The sequence below is a fragment of the Buteo buteo genome, chromosome 9 (genome assembly GCF_964188355.1).
Source record: "Buteo buteo chromosome 9, bButBut1.hap1.1, whole genome shotgun sequence".
Taxonomy (NCBI): Eukaryota; Metazoa; Chordata; class Aves; order Accipitriformes; family Accipitridae; genus Buteo; species Buteo buteo.
Window position 1 is genome coordinate 46,433,872 of NC_134179.1, and position 12,188 is coordinate 46,446,059.

The window sequence follows — 12,188 nt, forward strand, 5'->3', positions numbered from 1 at the left end:
AGTAGAAAGCAAGATTACATTTAATCTTGGTCTTTCTCTAAAAAACATTGTTGCTACCAAGGGACATAAAACAGTCAGTGCTAAACTCTACAGATAGTAACTGCTTAGCACTCCTGCCCTGATAAGGGCTTCAAGAATTTGTAGGTAAAAGATACATGAGCAGCTACCCAAAGAGAGTCGGGAGCTGGGATTGTTTCCAGAGAGCCAAGGCTGGGGCAGCAGATAAAGCCTCACTCAGGGTCTGGCTGGAGCCAAACAGCTGCCCTGGGGGAGACAAGGGCTTTACAATAGCTCTTCTGGACCGGGGAGCACAGAATCACCAGGACAGCCCTGGAAAGGCTGTAATACATGGAAAGGGAGCATCTTATTCACAGTAAGTCAGACTACATCACCAGTGTTCAAAAACAGAGCTAGCAAGACAGGTTTTTGGCAACACTTTGAAAGGCCAGAATAGAAAAGGCTCCAGTGACTTCCTAGTCCTTACAGGCATGTAGAAGAAGGCACTGAGATACTGTTTTCTGTGGCATAGGACAAGGCAGCATGTCAGAGGTGTCCCATGGGAAGCTGCAAGACTCCCACTTTCCTCCTTCACGCTGCATTGGGAGGGACAGACTGCGAGACTCCCGCTACGCTGCCTGATCCAAGGCCATCCAAGTAAGGCACTGAGCATGCGCTTAGCCGAGAGTAAAGCAAGGAGAGGATGTTACTGTGAAACACAATTTGATAGTTTTCCCCTTTACAAGTGTGCAGAACCTGAAGATGTGTGGGGTTATGTGACATTTGAGCATGCTGCTCTTGCACCAAGGTAAAGTCCCGTTTCTTGAAGGAACAGGTCCAGACTTCCCATTTCAGTAATTTACACAGTCCTTCTGTTGTCAGACCTGGTAAAGCAGCATTAGAGACTGTTGGATTTAATCTAAATTAGCATGACAGGGCAGGCTGAAAAGAGAAGCAGCAAGATTTTGGATTCAGAAAGGTTAAAAGTTGTGCTTGTGAGTTTCGTCAGACCATGTTTATGAAGTTCACTTATCAAGTGCAAGAGACAGACTGACAAGGATCTGTGACAAGGCTCCAGCCCTCCTCTGAGGTTGTAGGGAACGGGGTTGTTTTAATACTTAAAAGTTAGCCAGAGCAAGTCCCCTGGAGGCTGTGGCCACACGATTCTAAAGAACTAGGGTCTGAGCCCAAGCACCTGAAATACAAGCTGCACTGATAGATAGGAGCCCCGCCGGAGGATAGAGCTGGCCAAGGAAGAAGCCACACTCCTCACCTGCACAGGAACCCCCAGCCCTGTGCCATGCTTGGCTGCTCTCAAGTGGCAGAGGGGCTTCGCACACAGGGGCCTTCGCCCAGCAGGCACCTTCCCTCCTCAGGGTTTGGTTAAGCAAGGCTTTGCTCCTGGAGCCTGAGCTCTTCCACGATGGGCAGCTCTTCTTGGTGCCCTCAGGTTTACCTTTTCAAATGCAAAATGAAGCCTAAAAGACTGCAGCACCTACAATCCATGGCAAAGCCTCAAAGCAAGCACAAACAGCACCACAGTCACTCAGGGCTGAAAACAGGGTCCAGCAGGAAGGTGGACACCACTCATTAAGTGCTCACAGAACTAGGCTTAGGTCTCTGCACAGGTCCATTTTCAAGTGCACAGAAAAAAGAAAAGAGGAAGAGAAACTGAGTTCTGGTCTGGGAGGAGCACCCCAGGCAGCTCTTAAACCCCCGGTGCTGGAAGAGAGCCCAAGGGTCCCAAGACTTGCAGTTTCAGGGGAGGAAGAGCCAAGTCCTACTGCAGCACTGAACCACGAGCTGAGAGCTGGTTTGAGTGGATATCTAATGAGCTAGCTAGAAGAGAATGGAAAGCACAATTTAAACTGCTCACAATGCCCAGGACAAGAGGTTTGACCCAGAGCTAAGCAGTTTACTGTCTACACTGGTAAGTTGGCAATAGCTTTACTGAGTGGCGTGCCACAGAAAGAGCCAGCCCAGGCTCCTGGGAAGCAGCCTTACAGGACTGGTTCTTGCAAGTTACTTCCCAAACTGCAACACCTCCCCAGTGCACAGGGCACAGCACAAAGCAAGCATTAACCGGAGCTTATTTTGTTCCCATCTTGTTGAAGTCCGATTTAACACTGCAGCCCTTGGAAATACAAACATGAGGGTGAAGTTTAGCCTTAATACCAACTTGGAGCCCAACATTAATAAAGCACAGAGCCAACATCAATTGTTCCAGTCATTTGAGACACAGTTGAGTCCTTATGGTCTCTAAAAATCAGACACAGTTTAGATCTCCCTATACAGTTTGGAATCAGAAAATAGACAAGATCAAGTTACCTAATTGAAATTTTTTCTTCGGTATTCAGACACAGATCAGCCCAGCCCAGCCCAGCCTGTCAGGTTATTTGCCGACTGCACAGAGAAGCAACTGCAAATTAAGTGCAATATGCCATAGACTCCAAAATGCCAGGACGGTTATTTACAAGGCAAAGGCAACATGACCTGTTGCTATCTGACTGGTGTTAGCAGCCTATGGAAGCAGAGGGGAAAGAATGGGGTTACTGTAAACAGAAGAGTAGCCCGTGCTAGAATTAAACTAGGCCAGCCATGCTTTTCCTCTGGCTGTTGAGGAAACATCCTAAGTTTAACCCACTCTCCTGTTGAACAAGCTTCTCAAAGGTGACAGTGCAAATGCTTCAGCAGGGACCAGTTTCTGTGGAGATACTTGGCAGTTGCTACAGTATGTTACATCTTGACTTTACAGTGACAGGCTATGCAGTTGTTAACTGCCTGGAAGCTTCAGCTGCACTGCTGGAGAAAAATAATGTTAGTTTGGAAATTCAGTAGAGAAGCAAGTGATTAGAAAAAATGTATGAAATAAACAGGCTTCAAAACAGAGAGCTAGGGCAGGAGGCATATCTGGCAAAGGGTCAGTCACAACAAGAGCATGCAAACCTCATCTGAACTTTAACCACAATGTTCTTGTACTGGTGAAGACAGAAGCTACTGATCTGTCCATTTCCAGGTCCCAAAGAGATCAGGGAGTTAAACCATGAATTCACAATCTGCACACATCTTTTCTCCTTAGTTCTCTTCTTTTTTGGATTCTTCCTTGGGTGCTTCAGGAACCAGGATGACTTTTCCAACATTCTTCTTCTCTTGCATCTGCCTCATGGCATCTGCCACCTGGAAGCAACAGCAATCTCGTGAAACCCACACCCACCCTGCAGTGCAGTCATGCCCTTCGTGGGCCCCTTGGTCCACCCAGACTAGTTGGAGGGCCACCCAAGAGGCAGCTTTCCTGGCAGTCCAAGCAAGAGCCAAGCATTCAGGTGCCTCTGCACAGACGTGCTTTGGACAGAGTTGGGCAGCTACCCCAGCCCGCCCATAGAAAACCATCCTCAAGAATTCAGACAGACCAACTGTAACATACACAAGGATGTTCTGCTACGCGAACTGTGGAAGACTGAAGTGCTTGCCACCACACCTTCCTTTCCAAACAGAGGGGAGCACTGCAGAAACCCAGCTAACAGCCAGAAGGACAATGCTTCTACCATCTACACAACCACAGAACAATACATGCACAGATTTTTATTATTATTTTTAAGTAAAACAGCACCTGGGCCAGGCTGGAATCAACAGAGTTTTCCTTAAGCATTTGCATCAGACTCGTTCTCAGGTATTAACACCAACTGATCATTATCAAGTCCTTTGCTCCCCTGCAGTAAGTCCTACCCCAGCAAAGGATTTTCAGGGCAAGAACCTGACTCAGCCTGGACACATCAATGCAACAACACTGAGCACAGCAGAGCTGCCGAAAAGCCTGCCGCTCCCTTCCAACATCCTCGTTCTGCTTCACTGCCTGGGCTCTTTTTCACTGGTGGAAAGGCAGCAGCAAGCTTCCCAGCTCTCTGCTTAATTACAGGGTGCAGATGCAGGGCAGACTCCAGTCTGATGCATAACCCAGCCTCTCCATGGGCTGCTGCTGCTGCCCACAGAGCACAGCTGAGCACCTGCCCTATTCCACAGGGATGCTGTCTGGCATTGCCCAGCTCTGTGCACTGGAGCAGAAGAGCCCAGTCACTTTATTCTCCTTTAATAACTTAAAAGGAAAAAGGCACTGAATGTCTGAGAACAGATGGTTATTAAACATCTGCAACAGCTCAGCTCCCCTGAGCAAGGTGCTCACACTGAACCAGAGCTCACTGTGCAGGAAACAATCACCCAGTAACTTCTGGGTGCTGCCAGCCTACATGTTAGCTCAGACTCACCTGATCAAAGGGCCATACAGAGTCTATTTTGGGCTTGATTTTTCCTTGACTGTACAGGTTAACCAGCTTGGCTACAACACCTCCGACAAGCTCAAATTCTTCATCCATATATCCAAGGTGGTAGCCACACACAGCCTTGTTATGGTGTAGGAGCTGCAAGGCATTGATGCTGAACTGGTTCCACCAGGTTTTAGCCATAGCCATGAGGTTCTTCTTCTGTCCAGTGAGAAGGTTTGCTACCCCTAAAAAGAAGGCAAGCCACAGGTGAGCTGGAATCAACACAACACGAGAGGCAGTAGGCATCCCATGTAACAGCTCAGACAATACACAGGGTAACAGCCGCTCACACAGTGATGGAGGACAGAGGTAAGAACTGGATCACATCAGGATCTGCCCAGCCAACCGTCAATGGAAACAAGCACCTGCCTCAGCCTCAAGATACGCAGAATTTGGATTATCAGCACCCATACATTGCAAAAGTATAGAACAACTCCTCTCTTAGGAGGGCAGCAGCAGCACAGCTAGACTGGAGTGCAGGCAGAGGCAAGAGAGGGTTACAAGTCACATCCAGCCAGGCTGGCAGGACAGCACTCCCCTTCTCCTACAGCCAGGCTTCTTCAGGGGAGCCACATGCTGCAATGGCTGGGACAACAGAAGCAGCACACTGGTGCAAGTATCTGGAATCCCACTGGGGGCTGTGTGAGGGCTTTGTCTACAAGACAAAAATCACAGTGTTTCAGGGCTGGGGAATGGAGAGATAAGTATTCAGTAGCCTCAAACCTCATCACCCACACATCCTCTAGAAGAAAAGCAAGGCTCTATTAGTGCTGTGCATTAAGCCAGCCCAGACAAAGCAGCTCTGCCAGCGTTCCTCCGTGAGGACATTCCAGCTTCCCCTGCAGGCACCGGCTTGTACTCGAAGAGATCTCACCACAGGAGGCAAAAGCCTTGGAGCCTGTGACCAGAGCTCTTGGGACAAGGCACAAATCTCACTCCCCTCAGTGCCTCACCCAGTCGAAGCATCCTAAAGACTTTCATGAAATAACAGCACTACAACACACACAGCAGTCAGCAGCAGCGATGCTCCCTCACGGCTGTGCATCCAGGCACGGAGCAGTGTGCAGCATTCCCGCGCAGATCCACACCCACCCTGCCATCGCACAGTCCCTCCTACGCTGGAGCTGGGGTTTGGGCGCACTGCTCACACTTACCGTAAGTGATGAGTTTGCCCATCGGCTTCAACAGGTTAAATGCTTTGGATGTATCAGATCCTCCCAGGGGGTCCAGGACAATGTCAACACCTAGAGGGAATTGAAAGTAACTAGAAGTTTCCTTGCACTTGAAACAAATGCAGGACAGTTGTAGAAGTCCTTCACCACACAGTACCTTTGGGAGAGATTTTCCGGACCTCCTCTGCATAATCCATCGTTCTGTAGTCAATGGGGTAAGCAACTCCGCTCTCCTTGAGTGAATCATGCTTGGAGGCAGATGCTGTGCCAAAAATGGTGACGTTTTCTACAGTCTTGCACAGCTGGATGGCAGCAGTTCCCACACCACCTGAAAACCAACAGTGAGAAAGACTTAGAAGCAGACAACCCCAGCAGTCAGGAAAGCCTCTGGATAGGTAAATTATCCCTGCTTGTACCGATCACACAGCGCCAGGAGGGTTTGGAATAAAGGTTTTGCCTGGGGCAGGCTGATGCCTGTAACGTGCTAGGGGAGACCAACCCTGGCTGCTGAGAAATGGGTTCAGCATTTGCCAGCGCTTGGGTCAGCGCAAAGCCTGCATCTCTGGCAGGCAATGTTTTGTCAGTCCAGCCCCGTTCTGATCGCTTCCTCACCCATGCCACCCATTCAGAAGCTGCATGCTGAGGCCAAGAGTCTCAGCATGGGCTGGCAAGAACTATGTACCTGCAGCCATGTGGATGAGGACACTCTGGTTGGGTCTCAGGTTTCCAAAGTCAAACAGGATCATGTAGGCAGTGATGTAGTTGACAAGAAGAGCAGCTGCTTCCTCAAAGCTCATCCCCTCAGGCATCAGGAAAGTCTGACTGGCTGGCACGTTCACGACTTCTTGCCAGAGCCCTGACCTAGCCAGGACCATTACCTTGTCACCAACCTAAAATCAAATAGAGGACAAGGCGGTCTGAAACAAGCCCCAGGCTAGCAGAAGTCATCACCCCCTTGTCCTCTGTATGCCAGAACCCGGTACACGTGTGCCGTTCTCTGTGCAGAGTCTGCAGGGACTGCGGCACCCCTGGGCTTGGGCGGGAACCTGCGGCCTGCGCTCCACTTGTCGGGCAAACCGCACAACAGCACCTCTCACCACAGAGCTGGGCACAGGCCACGAGCCTCCGAGGGACTGCAGGCGCCCCAGGCTCTGGCTTGCACCCAGCGTGCTGCCTGACTGCCAGCCGCCCAAACCAACGGACCCCCAACAAGGTAAGAGGGATGGGGGCCGTGTCCTGCCCTCCCTGCGCAAGCCGGGAGACGGAGTCTGAACACTGTGAAATATTACCGCTGCCCCTTGTAAGGATCATTCTGCCAACAGGCAGGAGGCTTGAGGCAATGCTTAATAGGATCAGCCCCAGAAAAACCTTAGGAAAACCTCCCAGGTCTAAGCGTCAGGCCTGAAGTCTGAGGCATCCCCCAAAATCTGCTCTTATCCCACTGGGCGAGAAACATCTGCTCGCTATGCAACGGGAAAGAGACGGCAAAACACCAAGTGGTCGTATCAGCAAGCAGAGATGAGGCAGAGCCAAGGCAGCGAGCAGAAAGGCTCCTCAGTGTGTGGGTTCAGCATTTACACTTAAATAAATCAAGATGTTTTCCTGGAGCGGAGGGAATCATCTTTGACACGCTGGGGTTTTTTTGAGACACTGTGTTTTGCTAGTTGCACACCCAAGAATCATCTTAAAGCACCATAACTGCAACAGCCCTGAGGTCCAAAGGTCTAGGACATGCGGAGAGCCAACTCCTCTGCCCCCCGAGTTGCTAGAAACGCAGCAGCAGCACGCTGGCGGGCCACAAACCCAGCACCAAGAGCAACTAACCAGCTCGTGCCCACAGCTCACCACCCTCACTCAGACGGCTCCGGACAGCTCCGCAGCAGCTGGAACCGCCACGTTCGTGGAGTTCAAGGGGACGGTCCCAAACGCGTTCAGAAACAGCACAGTCATGCTTTAGCCCAACACCCTACTAGCGGTCGCCGACCGCTAACGAGAAAATTCTGCGCGTGCAAATACAGCCGGCGGTCCCCAAGCGCACGACCGCCTCCAGCCCTGCCCCACGGCTCCGGAGCAAGACCCCGGCCCTCAGGGCGGGCAGCCAGCGACAGCGACGCTCTCGCCGGTCCCGGGGGCCGGCGCGGCGTCGGCAGGGCGAGGGCAGCCAGGGCCCCCGGCGGCCGGGGCCGGGCAGGGACGCGCCGGGGCCGTCCTGCCCGCGCAGCCCCTTTGTCGCGGGCGCCGTCCGCCGCGGGATCCCCCGCGGGCGGGATCCCGGAGGACGCTTCCCGCGCGGCCCCGGGCAGGGAGCGGCGGCTCTGCCGGCGCCGGGCCGCCCCTGCCCCGGCGGAGGGACGGTCACCAGCGCGCCGCCGCCTCCCGCCGGTGGCGCGGCCCGGAGGCCGGCGGAGGGGGCCCGGGCGGGTCCGCACCTGCCGGGCGGCGGGGGCGCGGCGCCGCCGCAGTGCGGCGGGGCCGGGCCGGGCCGAACCGGGCCGCGCCGCCCCTCACCTGTCGGTCGCGGACGCCGTCGCCGAGGGCGCGGACGGTGCCGGCGCACTCCATGCCGGGGCAGACGGGCGGCGGCGGCAGCCGGTCGTACAGCCCCTGCCGCGCCATCAGGTCGGCGAAGTTGAGGCCGCAGGCGCGGACGCGCACCGAGACCTCGCCGGGCCGCGGGCCGCCGCCGCGCCGCGCCTGCACCTTCACCTTCTCGTAGCCGCCGAAGCCCGTCAGCACCAGCGCCCGGTGCTCGGCCGCCTCCCCGCCGCCCGCCGGCGGCGCGGGGCCGGGGGCCTGCTCGGGGGCGGGGGCGGCGGCGGCCGGGGCCGGCTCAGCGGACATGGCGGAGCGGAGCGGAACGGAGCGGAGCGGCGGGAGCGGCTGCGGGCGCGGGGCGGCGGCGGGCGGGGAAAAGCCGGGGCGCGGGGCGCGGCCGGGGGGGGGGGGGGGACACGGGGACCGGGGGCGGGGGCGGGGGCGGGCCGGGCGAGCGGCGCCGCGGCGGGCGGGGCGGCGCTGTCCCGCGGTCCGCCTCCCGCTGCCGCGCCCGGCCCGGCGGCCGCCGCCCCTCCGCAGCCCGGTGGCCCGGGGGACGCCCCGCCCCGCCCCGCCCCGTCCCGCCGGGGCCCCGTCGCCGCCGCTGCCGCTCCCTCCGGGCGGCCGGCCCCGAGGGAGGCGGCCGGCCCCGAGGGAGCCGCCCGACCCCGCCGCCGCGGGGACGCTTCCCCCGGCGGGTCTGAAGCCGATGCCGGGGGAGAAGGGAGCGGGGGCAGATTTGCCCCTACGCCCCCCGCCGGGGCGGGAGTTCCCGAAGGCTCCTTAGGCCGCAGCCCTTGGCATCTGCGCTGCGGCGGCGGCTGCGGCTCGGCGGGGCCCAGCCGGCCGCGGGTCCTGCACGCAGCGTCTCTCGTCCTCCGCACCACCTTTTTTTTTTTCTTTCTTTTTTTTTGGCTAAATGATTCCTTTCAAGCAATCTGCTTGCGCCTTTTCTGGAGACCACTGAAATGGCTGTTTAGCTGGAGCGTCATCTCGCTGAGTTACTGCTGCAATTTATTGTGAGTAACGGATGTCACTTGCAGGGAGGTTTAATAAACATCTCTCTGCTCGTAGCCCTGAAATGGCTGCATGTAGCGGAGATGAGGCATAGACTGGCTCACAGACAAGAGGGAGGAGTGGAGCTCTAGTCCTGTAACTAAAAACAAATAAAGAAGGGAGGGTGCGTTAGACGGATGGAACCAGCCTCCCTTCCTGCTCGTGACGCATCTGCCAGCAGACAGCAGCCTTCTCCATGAATTCACTGCTCGGATCTGTGTCCAGCTCCCCTGTATCACGCTTGCCATCAAGACTGCTGATTCAGTGCAGTTTTGCGTGCGATGAGCGCAGATGGATCCACACCTCTCTTGTCCGCTGCTTGGTGGACACATCCTTGTCCCTAGTAACCCACAGCTGTGGCAGGGTGACTGCTCCAGCACACAAGTCAAAGAGCCCCTGAAAAACATCCACCCCCCCAAAAAAAGCAAAGACCACCTGAAAGATAATCAAAACACGTACTGGGGAAGTGTCTGTGTCACTCCAGTGCTCCAGAATTCCCAAGCCAAGCAAAACCCGGCACAGTGCCTGCTTTGGGCAGGGCACTCCCAGCACTGCTGACAGCATTTGATGTAAGGCTCTGGCCGGCCGGCAGATTCGCAAACCCCAGCGTTTCCAGGGGCTTTGTTTGCGACAGCAGTCCCGCTCATTACGCAAATGCAATCTGCTGACTGAGGCCAGCGGGAGTTTTGCATGAATGTGGCCGAGGCCAGCGGGAGTTTTGCATGAATGTGGCCTTGTCCTGCAGGGCTGCTCTCCAGGCTGGGCTGGCCCTGGAGCCGTGCGAGCCGGGCGCGGGCTGGGGCTGCTCAGGAAGTGGAGCACAAAGGCAGGAAAGCAGCCAGGAGGGCAGAGGCCTGGAGCAGGCTGCACATCATCTGGCTCTGCAATGTGGCATGTTTATGGGTGTTTGGATGGCTGCAGTGGGTAAAGGAGGAGGTGCATGTCCAGTTGCACGACAGGACCGCAGTCCGGCTTGGACAGTTACTTTACACCTTTTACAGATGTGCCTTCCTGATGTCTGGGCATCTCCCATGCCCCAAATTAGGAAGAAGCAGTCAAAGCACAATCCTCCGTCTCCCACTGCTCTTCTTAGGAGCTTTCCTAGCATTTGTCCTTTCAGTGGTTTATTTTCACAGTTGCCAGGGCTCTTGTGGTGGATGAAACGTGCTGGCCAGGAGGGAGCCCCTATAGACACCTGAGATAAGAGGATAACTCCCAAAGGCTCAGAGAGTGGTAGATGAAGGCAGTGGGTTTTGGGAGTCAGAGTCCTCTTCTGCTAGACTGCTCCAGCTGTATGCAGCAATAAAGCAGGTTAGATAGGGGTATTTTTGCATAGTGGCAAGTCTGATTGGGCAGGCTGCTCTTGCTGCCTTTGTCTCTTTTGTGCTTCTGAGTCAATATTTCCTTATCAGCTCAGTTTAGTAACATTTTCCCTGTAAATCTTACTTTACCCAGTTCAGTTTGTGTTCTGCTGTGGTACTTTTTCCACTGTATTTAAGCTGCAGATTTAAGAGGGACAGTTCTGGCGAGTCACTGCTCTGGAGCGTCAGTGCGGGTGAAGCGTTGCCATTTGCGGGGAGCTGATGGGGATGTGCCATTGCACGTGCTCGGGCCAGGCGTTTGCAGCTGGCACACTGTGAGCTTGCAGATCTGCGATCCCCAGCACAGCATGGCAGCTGGCTGCTGCTTACTGGGTATGGGTCACTGGCATGGGCTAGCAAGGGAAGCGTTAGCCAGAGAAAACAATAAATTTTCCCAGTGGAATTGGTGCTCACTCCTCCAGCCGATTTTTCAGCAAGCTCCCCAAATGTGGGCTTTCGCTGCACAGGAGCACGCAGCTGAGGCGCTGGGGCCTTCTGAATAGTGGTGACTTGTAATTTACAGCCAGAGGTAGGCACAGGCCACCGAGGAAACTGTTCTCATTATCTCTCCCCCAGATGCTCAGCTTTCCAATAGCCCTGCACCTCACCCTGAGCTCCCTGCCTGCTTTTTTGCAGCCTCCTGCTGCTCCTCCTGAGCCTCTGGCAGGGCGGCGAGGAGGATATGCCCACAGCAGGACCAGTGCCAGCCTGCCCTGTGCAGCTCTTTGTTCTACCTCCCTCTCCTCCGCTCTCCAAGACACTGAAACAACAAAGAGGCAGGAGTTAAGAAAGCCTGGCCGTGGTTTGCCGGTCAGTAGTCAGCTGCCTGTGGTAGCTCAGCTTTGACCCTGGGGCTTATTCAGGACGGACCAAAAGCCTTCCCTCACCCTGTGAGGCTGCCTACGACCCCGCTCGGGGCCGGCGGCTGCCTGCCTGCCGTGGGACGTCTCCACACCTGGCCGCAGGCAAAGTACTCGGAGCCGTTTCCCACTCAGGCCTTGACCTGGTGCCACCATCTCCCTGCTTCTGCTCTGCTGGTGCTGCCCACGCTCCCTGAGACCGCCCGCTCCCAGGCCACCCCCGGCTGCAGACCAGCGCAGGGGTTTGGCTCTGGAGGGGGCTGTGGGGCTGCAGTAAGACCCCACAGGGTGCCAGGGCCCACGGTGATGTTTTCAGGGCTGTATATTTTGGCGTCCTGGATCTACAGCAAGTGTTGACCTCAATCCATCTATCTGGGTTTGTTGGGAACTCGAGAGAAAGATTCCTCCTGCCTCTGTTCTGCCTTTTTCTCACCTGTGTCTGCGGAGTGTTGGATTGCACGCAGAGGTAGACACAGACGAGTTCTCCCAGCTGCATCACATGTACCAGGAATGCTGTGCCTCCCGGATGACACCGTGCCTGTATCACAGTAAATTACATTTAGATTTGACAGGTAGAGCAGCGGGTGGAAGAGATCTGACACAACGCCTCAGACATACCTGCCACTCACAGCCATAGTTCCCTGCACTGCTGTTTTGATCACAGAAACAATGGAGGCGATTGTCAAGTGGTAACTGATGCTCAGCGAACGTCAGTTCACTTCTCATGGTGACAGCAGACTGAAGAAATCCTCCCAGCACAGAGTATCATTCCCACAAAGAACACTGCCTTAGCTGGGCTAAGACTGCTCCAGCATCTTCCCCTGCACAAACCCAAACAGCAGAGGCTGAGGAAGCGCAGCACAAGCAAGCAGCATGGTTAATGCAAGG

At 55.3% G+C, this 12,188-nt stretch overlaps 1 protein-coding gene across 1 annotated transcript; it reads right to left on the reverse strand.

Annotated features, from left to right (window-relative positions):
• Window positions 1–2,215: 2,215 nt before the first annotated feature.
• On the reverse strand, window positions 2,216–8,416 carry VAT1 (vesicle amine transport 1). Its single transcript, XM_075036639.1, has 6 exons — window positions 7,997–8,416; window positions 6,171–6,378; window positions 5,646–5,816; window positions 5,471–5,560; window positions 4,260–4,501; window positions 2,216–3,174 (listed from the first exon to the last, which is right to left on the reverse strand). The coding sequence occupies exons 1-6, from the start codon at window positions 8,327–8,329 to the stop codon at window positions 3,073–3,075; spliced, it is 1,146 nt and encodes a 381-aa protein (XP_074892740.1). The 5' UTR covers window positions 8,330–8,416; the 3' UTR covers window positions 2,216–3,072.
• Between the last annotated feature and the right edge of the window lie 3,772 nt (window positions 8,417–12,188).

Coding starts and splice junctions, on each gene's coding strand:
- VAT1 (XM_075036639.1), bottom strand. CDS start 8,329: ATGTCCGCTGAGCCGGCCCCGGCCGCCGCCGCCCCCGCCCCCGAGCAG. Junction 6,379..7,996: donor ACGGCGTCCGCGACCGACAG/GTGAGGGGCGGC, acceptor ATTTGATTTTAG/GTTGGTGACAAGGTAATGGT. Junction 5,817..6,170: donor CCTCATCCACATGGCTGCAG/GTACATAGTTCT, acceptor GTTGGTTTTCAG/GTGGTGTGGGAACTGCTGCC.